The sequence below is a fragment of the Cervus elaphus genome, chromosome 4 (assembly GCF_910594005.1).
Source record: "Cervus elaphus chromosome 4, mCerEla1.1, whole genome shotgun sequence".
NCBI classification, from domain to species: Eukaryota; Metazoa; Chordata; class Mammalia; order Artiodactyla; family Cervidae; genus Cervus; species Cervus elaphus.
This window is the reverse complement of record NC_057818.1, coordinates 58,842,994-58,856,869: the sequence shown is the minus strand read 5'-3', so window position 1 is coordinate 58,856,869 and position 13,876 is coordinate 58,842,994. Positions and strand designations below refer to the sequence as shown.

The 13,876-nt window shown below is 41.2% G+C and overlaps 1 protein-coding gene and 2 pseudogenes across 1 annotated transcript; 2 read left to right on the top strand and 1 right to left on the bottom strand.

The window, feature by feature from the left end:
* Positions 1-13,876, top strand: part of LOC122692449 — a 34,851-nt pseudogene that overhangs the window by 251 nt on the left and 20,724 nt on the right.
* Positions 3,694-12,976, top strand: LOC122691427 (annotated as a pseudogene).
* Positions 4,886-5,730, bottom strand: LOC122692424 (mediator of RNA polymerase II transcription subunit 4-like). The gene has a single exon (XM_043900000.1). It carries the CDS (start codon positions 5,728-5,730, stop codon positions 4,921-4,923), a length of 810 nt encoding a protein of 269 aa, XP_043755935.1. The 3' UTR covers positions 4,886-4,920.

Here is a 13,876-nt window from a genome sequence, read left to right as displayed (position 1 = left end):
AGTTTTTCCTTTTCTTCTTATCATAGTGAAGCCTGGCTCTTTAGACCACTTCTTCCTTGTGTCCCAGAATCTTGTCTCTCTTGTGTGTATCCTGGCTTTCTACGGAGCATGATGAATTCTCAGCATGAATTAGCGACTTTCAACTGCTGAATATATTCCCTTTGTGAGAGAGAAGCACGGAGAGGCACTGGTATCCTAGATTCCCACTGGGATGTGGTTCGGTGTTGGGATCTTAGGGAACTAGGGGAAATGGCATGATGAGTTTACATGGGGATGCAATTTCAGCTCTTTAGGAGTTAGAAAATGCCCTTATATATTGAATAAACTCAGTGATCCAGAATTTTTCAGAAAATGCTCAGAAATAAAAAGAAAACTAGGAGATACTGTCCTCTGTAATGCTAAGACTTACTAGTTAAACACATTGTTAGGTAGTTAGAATAGGGAAAAAGAGTCCAAAATGGCAGTGGCTAAAAGACCTGGAAGGGAAAGCCTGAAAAAAACAGAACAAAGGTAGGTCAGAGGACCGGAGTGAGAATCTCAGGTAAAACAACGCGCCTGCCTAGGCCTAATTTACATTAGACAGACCCAGGGGCCGAGAAACAGATAAAAATAGGAGCCAAATCCTCTTCCTTCTTGTCTCCATCTCTCTCTCTCCCGCGCGATGGGGTGATCTCCTCGCGTCTTGGGATCGACATGTCCTCACAACTCAAAGATGGGTTTTCCGGGTATTATCTAAATAAATAGAGCTCTAACACTGATTTATTTAAGAGCTATAACACGGCCTGTCCTCTGAGAGCTGTGACCCGCCAAGGGGCGTTAATGTCCGTTACTCCAAATTTTCGTTGTGACGAGACAAAGAACCCAGGAACAGACACTCGCGTGACAACATTGTTAGGATACAAAACAGAGGAAGTATATATGAAATGAATTTTGCATAAAACTGATATTTTTTATGTTAGGTTCAAGTTAGAATTTCCTTGTTTTTTCTGACATGCCCAGGTTCTGATAGTGCATCTTCCGTGTGATCCATTTACACCATGACAGATGATCTCCACTGGCTCTGGTGATTTCTCTGAGATTATCAGGCTATAACGTTCATTTTGTTTCCCTCTGTCTTTAAACAAGGCTGTGGAAAAATGGAATGAGGAACATGTGAAAACCCTCACACTTAATGGAGAAACTCCACATCTTCTTGGTTTCTCTTTGCTTTGGAAAATGAACACTCACTGTGTTGATGATCGATACTGGGTTTGGGGAGTGAGAGTTTTCATCACTCAAGCCCAAGTGTGATGTTTCCAGTACACTCCTCGCTCATATCACAGACATAGTCTTCTTACTCACATTTTTGCATTTTTTTGTCAAAATATTTGCAAAGATCCTATTGGTGCTAATCTGTTTTCACCTGTGTTGAATTTCTAAGATACAGCTCAACAAAATGATACAGTTTTTCAAGAAATTAAAGTTTCAGAGCCAAGAGCTTTAATTTATCTCATACCATTGTATATGTTTGCCCCCTAGTGTATTTAAAATATACAAAGAATATCTTCCACAAGTAGATGTATATATTTTAACCCATTAAAAATAATGTCGATTTTATTGACATGAATAGGAATGACTGAACTGAACTGAACATGAACTCATTTTATTGACACGAATATCAATTTTATTGACATGAATATGAATGAACTCAGCTGAACTGAACTGAACTGTACATGAATCACTTCAGTTCCGTTGCTCATTCGTGTCTCACTCCTTGTGACCCCATGAACCGCAGCACTCCAGGTCTCCCTGTCCATCACCAACTCCTGGAGTGTATCCAAACTCATGTCCATTGAATCAATGATGCCATCTAACCATCTCATCCTCTGTCGTCCGCTTCTCCTCCTGCCTTCAATCTTTCCCAGCATCAGGGTCTTTTCAAATGAGTCAGTTTTGCGCATCAGATGGCCAAAATATTGGAGTTTCAGCTTGAACATCAGTCTTTCCAATGAACATCCAGACTGACTTCCTTTAGGATGGACTGGTTGGATCTCCTTGCAGTCCAAGGGACTCTCAAGAGTCTTCTGCAACACCACAGTTCAAAAGCATCAATTCTTTTATGCTCAGCTTTCTTTATAGTCCAACTCTCACATCCATACATGACTACTGGAAAAACCATATCCTTGACTAGACGGACCTTTGCGGACAGAGTAATGTTTCTGCTTTTTAATATGCTGCCTAGGTTGGTCATAACTTTCCTTGCAAGGAGTAAGCGTCTTTTAATTTCGTGGCTGCAGTCACCATCTGCAGGGATTTTGGAGCCCCCAAAAAGAAAGTCAGCCACTGTTTCCACTCTTTCCCCATCTATTTGCCATGAAGTGAGGGGACCAGGTGCTGTGATCTTAGTTTTCTGAATGTTAGCTTTTTCTTAATACTCTTAGTAAGTATACAGTCTCATTGTAATATGTCTGTATGCATGAAAATGTTAAAAGTATTTTTTTTTCTTGTTTTGGTATTCTCCCCAGTTATATAAAGTTCTTTAAAAAAAAAAAATACACGTATTTATGTTTGGCTGAGTTGTGTCTTGGTCGTAGCGTGCAGAATCTTGGAGCCATGTAGGGGACTTTGTTGCAGCAGCCAAACTTTAGCTGTGGTGTGTGGGATCTAGTTCTCTAACAAGGGACTGAACCCAGCCTCCTGACTTGGGAGCTCAGACTACCAGGGAAGACCCTAGAAAAACTCGCATACACTTTCTTTAGTGTTGACTCTGTGTATTTGTGTTTTACTAGTTAAATTTTAGTTCACATGAACTGAAGCAAATTCAAGATCTGTCATTTAATGAATGTTTGACAAAATATTTGCAAAACGGTGGAACAACAATTGTTGATTTTATATTATTTATGTGATGCATTCAAGAACCTGTAAAAACTTTTAGAAAGACATATAGTATATACTAAATACTTCAAAGGATTATTGCTGCTATCGGTAGTATTCTATCAGACCTCTCAATTTTGTAAAACACTTAAAATTCAAAGTTAAGTATTAATTCTTACCTTAGTGGTCTACTTCTTTGCTATTCAGAACGGTCATTCATGTATCAGAATTTTCAACATTACTAGTTAAAATAAGCTTGTTAAAAATGCGGCACATTGGCTCCACTACAGTACTCTTAGATCAGAGCATGCTTTTTTAAAATATTTCCTGTTTCCTTGATAGGGGGCTTCCCTGGTGGCTCAGATGGTGAAGAATCTGCCTGCAAAGTGGGAGACCCAGGCCCGATCCCTTGGTGGGGAAGATTCCCCTGGAGAAGGAAATGGCAACTCACTCCAGTATTCTTGCCTGAAAAATCGCATGGACAGAGAGTCCTGGCATGCTACAGTCCATGGGGTCGGAAAGAATCAGACATGACTGAGTGACTAACATGCTTTCCTTGATAGACAGTTTATCCTGGGTCACAGGAGTACAACTCTCAAAAATAGATGTCAGTGTTGATGTGATTCTTTTATAATTTCTCTTCCAGATCAGAATAGTTTCTATAGTGGTCTGTGGATCATATCTCATTCTCTTTTCCTGGAGTTAGAAATACAGTGGAAAATACGGTAGTATAAAAATTATATTCTTGTGTAACACCAGACATTCTCCTAAATCAAAACCGTTTCTCTTGCTGGTTTCATCTGGGTCACATTAGGAAGTCTTCCCTGGTCAACATGGCTCATGTCCTTTATATTTCAGGGGCTGCTGACATTCCAGGATGTGACCATAGATTTCACTCAAGAGGAGTGGGAATGCCTGGACCTCGGTCAGCGGGAATTGTACAGGGACGTGATGTCAGAGAACTACGGGAATCTGGCCTGCTTGGGTGAGGATCACTTGCTTCCAGAATCCCTTATGTATCCTCAGAGTTTTTGTTCATTCATTCTAGAATGTCTCCTGGAATTTTCTGCTTTGTCCAGTAGAGGTTAAGATCCCTACTTTCCAGAGGAAAGTAACCTTCTTTCTTGATGTAACCTGCCTCCTTGTTGTTCAGTTGCTAAGTGATGTCCAACTCTTTGCGGTCCCGTGGAATGCAGCAAGCCAGGCTTCCCTAGCCTTCTTTAACTCTCAGAGTTTGCTCAAATTCATATCCACTGAGTCAATACTGCTCTTCAACCATCTCATCTTCTGCCACTCCCTTCTCCTGCCCTCAATCTTTCCCAGAATCAGGGACTTTTCCAATGAATTGGCTCTTCGCATCAGGTTGCCAAAGTATTGGAGCTTCAGTACCAGTCCTTCCAATGAATATTCAGGGTTGATTTCTTTAGGATTGACTGGTGTGATCTCCTTGCTGACCAAGGGACTCTCAGGAGTCTTCTCCAGCACCTTAGTTCGAAGGCATCAATTCTTTGGTGCTCAGTCTTCTTCTTCTTCTTCTTCTTTTTTTTTTTTTTTTACAAACAAAAATAAGTTTATTTACAAAAAATACAATAATTACAAGGAGTATAAATTGAGATGATTTCTCCTCTTCCTGTGACAAAAAGTAATAGCCTTTACTTTCAGATGAGGGTTTCTGTTATATAATGCACACTCTGTGATCGGGTGCTCTTGTTTATGCTTTTCTAAATAACTTCAGGAAGCCTACTAATGATAGGTACGTGGGTCATTTCCCTCAAATCTTATTTCCAGTACTATGCACAAGTCCAACACAATTGGAACAGAACAAGGTAAGACAGCATTGAACTGAAAAAGCTTTACCCCAACAGTAAAGTGTGATTTTTCTTTAAGTATTAACCTAGTGGTTTAGAACTGAAACCTAATTTTCGGCTTTAATAAAAAAGTCCACTATGATTTTTAATGGGCAGAACAATTCTACAGCCAACATCACCTGGCTAGCTTTCCACATTGACCTAATAAGAAACAGATTTCTATAGTATTCAATTCTGTTTGCTTTTCATCTTATGGTTTCTAATCAGAGTCACTGGTGCTGCTTGAGGAGTCCGTTGACATAACCTCTACATCGTCCTCGTTTTCTTTGTTGTGCCCTGGAGGTTCCAACAGAAAGTCATGACTGTGGTTTGGTGGCAACCTATTTATCGCCATATCATTTGACTGCCAGGGATACTGTGGAGCAAGGACATCTGGCAGTCTGCCCGCTGCAAGTGCGTCCCCTGGGAGATGACCATTTACTCCATTAGTGGAAGGATTGTTCATCTGACCCAGTAATCCACTTCTCATCTCCAAATCTGTTGGGTCTGGTCTCCGTGGGTCCCCTGGGACCCAGGTCAGTGGGGCACACACAGCATTACTTGCACTAATCCTATGTGCATACTTAATCATTTCTTCAGAGGAAATAGCACCTTTTCTTGCTTTTTCTATTGACTTGAGTTTTTCTATTGCTTGGTAAACAGCTGTTGCCAGTATCTGTTCTGCTTCCTTTAGCTGTTTTTGTAGTTGCTGAATATCACTGTCTCTCTTTTCTACTTCTTTTTCTAAAACTTGCATTTCATGATGGGCTTTTCCCTGATTAAGTGCCAATTTCATTAGTTCCTGAAATTCCCCATCTCTGTGAATTAACAACTCCAGGACCTGGTTCTCCTCTCCAGACTGTAGCAACTTTTGGTTTCTTGAAATTGCCAGCATTTCTACAAGTTCTCTCGACCAGACCTCCAGATCTTCCAGCGCTGACAGCAGCCGCTCTCGCGTGCTGTTACCGCCGGCAGCTCCTAAGCCGCCGCCCGGCCGCTCCTCCGTCTCGCCACTCGCTGCCGCCGCCATGCTGCCCACAGACCAGCGTGCACGCAGCTCTGGTGCTCAGCCTTCTTTATGTTCCAAATATCACATCCATACATGACTATTGAAAAATCCATAGCTTTGACTATACAGACCTTTGTTGGCAAAGTGATGTCTGTGCTTTTTACTATGCTGTCTTTGTCATAGCTTTTCTTCCAAAGGGCAAGCATCTTTTATCTTTTTATTTTTTGGCAAGCATCTTTTAATGTCATGGCTGCAGTCACCATCTGCAGTAATTTTGGAGCCCACCCCCCTTCCCAAAACTAAATCTGTCACTGTTTCCACTTTTCACCTATCTATTTGCCGTGAAGTGATGAGACTGGATGCCATGATCTTAGTTTTCTGAATGTGGAGTTTTAAGCCAGCTTTTTCACTCTCCTCTTTCACCCCCATCAAGAGGCTTTTTAGTTCCTCTTCAAGTTCTGCCATTAGAGTGATATCATCTGTATATCTGACGTTGTTGATATCTCTCCTGGTAATCTTGATTCCAGGTTGTGAATCATCCAGCCCAGCATTTCACATGATGTTCTCTGCATAGAAATTAAATAAGCAGAGTGGCATTGTACAGCCTTGATGTACTCCTTTCCCATTCTGCCACCAGTCAACTGTTCCATGTACGATTCGAACTGTTGCTTCTTGACCTGCATATTCTTCATTCTAGGTTCGTGGTAATTCTGTAAGTTCTGTGGTATCAAATAGTGCCACTCGCCTCTTAAAACTGGAATTCCACTACCTGGTTTTGCCTTAGTAGTACTTGAGCATAATATCAGAATCTGATTCTGATGCATTTGTCTTATAAAGATGCTTCCAATAAATTATTTGGTGAAATCATTTTTTTAATGCTATTTTAGCTTTCTACCTTGACTTCTCTCTCACCTGAAATCATATTGGATTGGAAATTGATGAATATCTCAGAAAACACATATTCCTTTTTCTGATGAACAGGTCTTGTGGTCTCTAAGCCAGACCTGGTCACATTTCTGGAGCAAATGAAGGATCCCTGGGATGTAAGGAGAATGGAGACAGCCGTATACCCAGGTATGTATCTATGGATGAAGCAGATAATTCGGGTGAGAGGGACAAGCATTGTGGAGGAAGTCATACTTTGTCGTGTGGTTTGAGAAGATCTGCTTCAGTGGAGACGATTTTGGATTAGCCTAGGTTTATTTCTGTCACTGTCATAGAGCGTCATCTCCTGACCCATTCCTGATTCTTTTTATCACTTGTATATTTTTCTCCAGTGATTAATTTTCACATTCACAGTTAGAACCGAAATATTAATCTTTGCCTGGAACAACCTGCATGACCTGATAATTCGTCCATTTTGGGGAGGTTTTAGAAAATCTGTGCATATTTCTGAGTAACTATATTAAGCCCTTTTAAAAGTGCTGATTCTGTCTCTAGTCAGAAGGGTGTGGATGGAGCTGTGAAAAAATTGCCAAACTTGTAGGCATACTGGGGACAGATGTTTTTTGTTTTCTACCGTATAATTTCCAGTGCACTGGAAACTACACATATGCCCTTAGAAATTTCATAATCAGATTCTTTCTTCACTGCATTGTGACAGCCACGCTTTCTGGGAAACAAACTCACTCACAAGAACAATGCAGATAGTGGAGTGCAGTTTATTACACCAGCGGGCCCAAGGCAGAGTCTCCTCGTAGCCAAGGACCCTGACCAGCATTTGTCAAAATCTTTTATACCCCATGTGTTCATGTCCAAACCCACCACCCCAATCCCTTGATGCTTACAAAGAAAGGGTAAGTACAATCACAATAACCCCATCATTCACTTGTTATGTGTTCAAACAGTTAATCATCAATAAGCCCACGGTTACATTCCAACCAGTTAATAACCGGTAAGCCTGTGCTTACATTCTGATAGATAGTGTCCAGAGGCAGGGGTGATTATTGTCTGTCTTCTCTTAGGTGATGAGTAACCTGGATATGATCGTCAAGGTTTGCCTGTCCGGAGGGGGTCTTATCCTTCCATTGTCGTTCCCACAGGCACTAAGCAGAGAGTTCAGAGTCCACTGGAGAGGTGGCCGAGCACGATCAGCACAGACAGGCCTGAGATGGAGTCCAGGCCCTGTGAATTCCTTCTTCACATAAGACACCTCACTAAAATGAGAAAATGCAAATATGAATTTTATGTGAAAGTTTCTCTTTTCTTTATATGAACTAACATTAAATATGTTAAGTATATATGTGCCAATTCATTAATGCTAGAATGCTTTAATATATTTATTTAACTCACAGAGTTTTTAAAGAAATTATTGACGTGGGAGTTTATAACATGTCCCACAGTGCTTTTTTCTGATTGTTCATCACTATTAAACTTATAGATTATATAGAGAAATCTTTAAGAAGAAATTTTTCTGTTCCAATAATGCTATTTTACAATGTTATGTTAGTTTTGCTATACAGAAAGAATAAGTGATACATATACACATTTCCCTTCTTGATTAGATTTCCTTCCCATCTAGTTCACCACAGAGCATTGAGTAGAGTTCCCTGTGTTCTCACCATATTTTTCAAGTCTCACTTCTCATTTGATTTGTTAAGAACTCTTACCTTATTAAATCTATCTTTTTGTTATGAAACATCCCAGGACTTTATCGTTCATGCCATCTTTTTCTGATTAGTTCTAGCTCAATATCATTTACTATTTTAGACTCCATTAGAACATGCTCAGATAACAACATGAGTGGTAAGTGGGTTAAATAATAAGTAGGCATTAGCATTTGTGAAAACGTTTTGTTTGTTAATTTGATTACTTCAAGCAAAAATTAATCATTACACTCCTCAACTTCTCCTCGCTTCGTTGTTCCTGTAGGTTTCTATCTTGACTTCTCCTCTGCACCATGCTCCTCTGTCACCTCATCTTGTCCAATGTTCTGTGTTTGTGGTCTCTCTTCTGCAGGCTGCAGATCCTAGTTCCTCTTGCTCTGGTGTCTGCTCCCTGGTGGGTGAGGTGGTCCAGAGACTTGTGCCCTTATCCCCTTGAGAGGGGGTTGATTGTTACTATTGTGACCAGAGCCTGCCTGGATCTTGAAGTCCGCTTCACCTTTCCTCTGTGGCCGTCACTGTCTGTGGCGGGCTCTGTTTCCTGATTGGTGGAGCAGAGGCCCCAGATCTGAAATGAGCTCTGCTCTGATCTGTGGTGCTTCTGATCTGGTGGGACTGGAGCACACCCGCTGAGAGGGAAGCCACTGAGTGTTGCTCCTCTGGGGATGTTCTCCTTGGAGAGTGCTCTGCGTGTCATCTTTCATGTGCTGTGCCAGCTCTCCTGTGACCCTGTGTTGGCATTGATCTTGGCCCCACCTGAACCATGGGTATGTTGGCACTTGACCCTGGTGTCTCTCAGATGTTGTTTTCACCAGGTCACCAGCAGAGATCCACTGTAATCATATCCCAGGTGTACATTGATTGTGGAGCTGAACCTGCTGTGGTGCTATGGGGGCAAAGTAGACTGACCTGGCCCAAATGCCTCATGTGCATGCCTACAAAGTCTACAGTTGCTAAAGCCAGACTGGTTTTGACTGCCAGAGCCTCATTTCCATCCAGATGTTCTGTTGGGGTTGAGTTTACCAAGCCAATTGTGGGGTGTATTACCATGGTTTGTACAGATGCAAGAAGAGATCTCAGCTTTTCTTGCCTAATGGCAGGGCCTTGGCGCTCAGCTGTGGTTTCAGCATCACCTATACATTGGGACCACCCACAGGCGTGTGTTCTGAATGTGCCCCTGGAGCCCATGAGTCTACCCTGGTGGGGAGGTGGCTGGGGAGGAGGAAGCAGCTGTGGGGGTCGTGAGATCACCCGCCTAGCTGGGACCCATGCCTAGTGCCTGGAGAGTCCGGAACAGGCAGAGGGGCAGAGAGGCTGCAAAGAGGTTCTTTCCTTCGGGCACCACTCAACAGCGCCGCTCTGCTTCTCTGGTGGTTCAGGCTTCCTCCACAAGCATCCCATTTGCACAGCTCCTCCCTCCCTCCCATCCCCTCAGGATGTCTACTCACGGCAAACACAGTCCTCTACCTGGGTCTGCTCTCAGAACGCCACGTTCCAGCACCCAGCCCTTGTCTGCAGTGGAGGACACCCTCTCAGGCTGGGTGGGCAGGGCAGGGGACAGTACCCTGCGTACAGGTCTCACTCTGTCCTGCACGCTGGTTGCCGTGTTCTCTTCCCACAGAGAACGAGGCTCCCCTTGTGTCCCAACTGAGCTCCCACCAATGAGGGGCTTCCTTGGATGTGGAGACCTCTCCTCTCTTCAGATCCCCCCAGGGTTGTGCGGGTCCCATCCGGCTTCTTTTCCTCTTCCCTTTCCTCCATCTCTCCCTTGTCCTACCTGGCTCAGCAGGAATCTTTCTTGTCCTTTCAGGTGTCCAAGTTCCTCTGCCCGTGTTCCTCAGGGCTCTGTGAGAATTTTTCCACTTCAAGATGTATTCTTGATGCTTTGGTGGAGAGAGATGAACTCCACGTCTTCCGAATCCTCTGCCATCTTGACTCCTTCTATCTCGGTTTTAGGCTTAATCTAGCCAAGTGTATGCCAATTTTATGCAATTATGTAAATTGTAAACTATATTCCACAACAATAGTAAGTAGAATAACTTATTATTTGGTATCTTTCAGCTGTGTCTTCTCTCGACACCCAGGGTTTGAGGTCCCAAAAGCCAGGCTTAGAAGATTTACTCCCAACAGCAAAGCTAGGAATATATGAAAGATTTCACCTTGCAAATTTACATTTAACCAAAGGCTGGGAATATATGAGGGCATGTAAAGAGCCCAGAGCATGTTATGATGGACACAACCAAGTTGGTTCAGTTTCCCATAAAGTAAACATTACCGCCAAAAGAAATCAAGGATGTGAATCAAATAAGGAAAAACCAATTTCAGATGACCAGTTTCAGCCACCAACATCTGCAGATAAGTGGATATTTGTCAGCAAAGATCCACATCATCTCTTGAAACATACATGTTCTCTGAAGGGAAATGTAGAAAATCTGGAAAGTCATCTAGTCTCTACTGCAAATACTCATTCAAACCTATACTCTGAGCATAGGTGTCTATTAAATATACATTCAAGCATGTCTGGAAACCAGAAAGTTAAACATGAGGGGGAAAATTCCCAATACAATCAATTTGAGGGATCCTTTAACAAGGGTTTCTTGTTCTTCAACCAACAACTCTTTTCTCCTTGTTCCAAAATCTGGAATGTTGATAATAATGGGAGAGACCTTATTCAACCATCATTGTTCAATACATATGGACGTATAATTAGTGTGGAAGAACTTTCCAAGTGTAACAAAATGAGTAATGCCTTAAGCAGGAGCTCTACCCCCAATAATTACAAGAGTATACATGATGGAATGAGAAGCTCTTCATGCAATGAAACTGGCCATAATGTTGACCAAGACTCATATCTCCTGAAACAACAGGGACATCAATTTTCAGACAACAATTCTAAACATCATAAGTGTAGGAATATGTTTTGTCAAAGCTCAAATCTTACTATTAATACTTATAAGAGTATGGATATTGGAGAGAAGACCTATAATTGTTATGATTATGGTAAAGTTTTTAAGCAATCTTCAAAACTTATTCAACAGCAGATAATTCAGAGTAAGCGGAAACATCACAAGTGTAATACATGTGGAAAAGTCTTTAGTAACTCACCAAATCGAAGTAGAGATAGGAAAGTTCATACAGGAAGGAAACAATTCAAATGTACAGCATGTGGCCAAACCTTTAATCAGAGTTCATATTTAACTGAGCATCTGGGAATCCATGCTGGGGAGAAACCATACAAATGTACAGAATGTGGCAAAGTCTTTATCTGCTGTTCATGTGTTACACAACATCAGCAAATTCATACTGGGGAGAGACCTTATAAATGTACAGCATGTGGCAAGGCTTTTAAGGAGATTTCAACTTTAACTCAACATCAGCGAATCCATACTGGGGAGAGACCTTATAAATGTACAGCATGTGGCAAGGCTTTTAAGCAAAGTTCAGCTTTAACTGAACATCAGCGAATCCATACTGGGGAGAGACCTTATAAATGTGCATCATGTGGTAAGGCTTTTAAGCAAAGTTCAGCTTTAACTAAACATCAGCGAATCCATACTGGGGAGAGACCTTATAAATGTACAGCATGTGGCAAGGCTTTTAAGGGGAGTTCAACTTTAACTCAACATCAGAGAATCCATACTGGGGAGAGACTATATAAATGTACAGCATGTGGCAAGGCTTTTAAGCGGAGTTCAACTTTAACTCAACATCAGCGAATCCATACTGGGGAGAGACCTTATAAATGTACAGCATGTGGCAAGGCTTTTAAGCGGAGTTCAGCTTTAACTGAACATCACCGAATCCATACCGGGGAGAGACCTTATAAATGTACAGAATGTGGCAAAGCCTTTCTCCTTTATTCACTTCTTACTCGACATCAACGAATCCATACTGGGGAGAGACCTTATAAATGTACAGCATGTGGCAAAGCCTTTCTCCTTTATTCACTTCTTACTCGACATCAACGAATCCATACTGGGGAGAGACCTTATAAATGTACAGCATGTGGCAAAGCTTTTAACCGTTATTATTTTCTTACTCGACATCAGCGAATACATACTGGGGAGAGACCTTATGAATGTACAGCATGCGGCAAGGCTTTTAAGCAGAGTTCAGATTTAACTCAACATCAGCGAATCCATACGGGAGAAAGACCTTATAAATGTACAGAATGTGGCAAAGCCTTTATCCGTTATTCTTTTCTCACTCGACATCAACGAATCCATACTGGGGAGAGACCTTATAAATGTACAGCATGTGGCAAGGCTTTTAAGGAGATTTCAACTTTAACTGAACATCAGCGAATCCATACTGGGGAGAGGCCTTATAAATGTACAGCATGTGGCAAGGCTTTTAAGCAAAGTTCAACTTTAACTAAACATCAGCGAATCCATACTAGGGAGAGACCTTCTAAATGTACAGACTGTGGCAAAGCCTTTATCAATTATTCACTTCTTACTCAACATCAGCGAATCCATACTGGGGAGAGACCTTATAAATGTACAGCATGTGGCAAAGCCTTTTCCCAGAGTTCAGGTCTTTCTCGACATCAGAGAGTTCATGCTGCAGAGAAATTTTAGAAATATAAGGAATGTGGCAAAGGATTTCCTCACAGCCATCACCTCACTCACAATCAGAGAATTCATACTGCAGAGAAACCCTAGAAATGAATCAGTGACAAAAACATTGGTCCTAAATATACAATGTTGAAAAAACGAGTGTTTTCTTTGGAAAGATACATGAATGAAATAAAAAAAAGTAGAGAACTGCTTAATCAAACATCAAATGTAACTCAATACCAGAGAATTCATACTAGAAAGCATGTCATCAGTACCACTTTTGTTGAATTACTCTAAGCAGAAACACTGTAGCAAGTATTCCATAAGTAAAACACATACAAAATTGATATGTTAGTATGGATCGCAAGATGAAGGGGTGGATATTTGCAGAGGTATAATTATTATTAACGTATCCTTGCTTATGTTGACGTTATTTGAGATTATTAAGGAACCAAAACGAATGTAATTCAACTCTCAAATTACTACATGCTGTGATTTGTTTTTACTTTATATATAAACTTATGTTTTTGATGGTTGTTGCCCAATGGTAAGAGAAGCCCTTCTGTATTAAGTGGGAATCATTTACATTTATTCTCCAATTTATAAGATTAAGAACACAGTCGTGTTATATACACACTAAACCTCTGAATGGAGGTATTTGTCACTGATGTCAAACACCTCAGTGGTCACCATTATGTAAGTGTTCAGGGAATAATTCAAAGTAAGACAGAAGTTTGCTCTAAGTTTTCAATAATTATGTCACTTGCTCTCTAAGCATAAAAGAAGGATAGTTCATGAAAATTGAAGGTATTTTTATAACATCAACATAGAGAAATCATGCATATTATCTGGCAGGCTTGAAGGAAGGACACCTTCTCTTCTATCTGATGTAAGTATAGAAAACTCTTTCTGGAAAAGTCATATTAATATAATTAATATCCATCCATGTTTGGTAAATTAGCCTCCATTTTATAAACCATATAAATCACATTCTCAGATCATTTC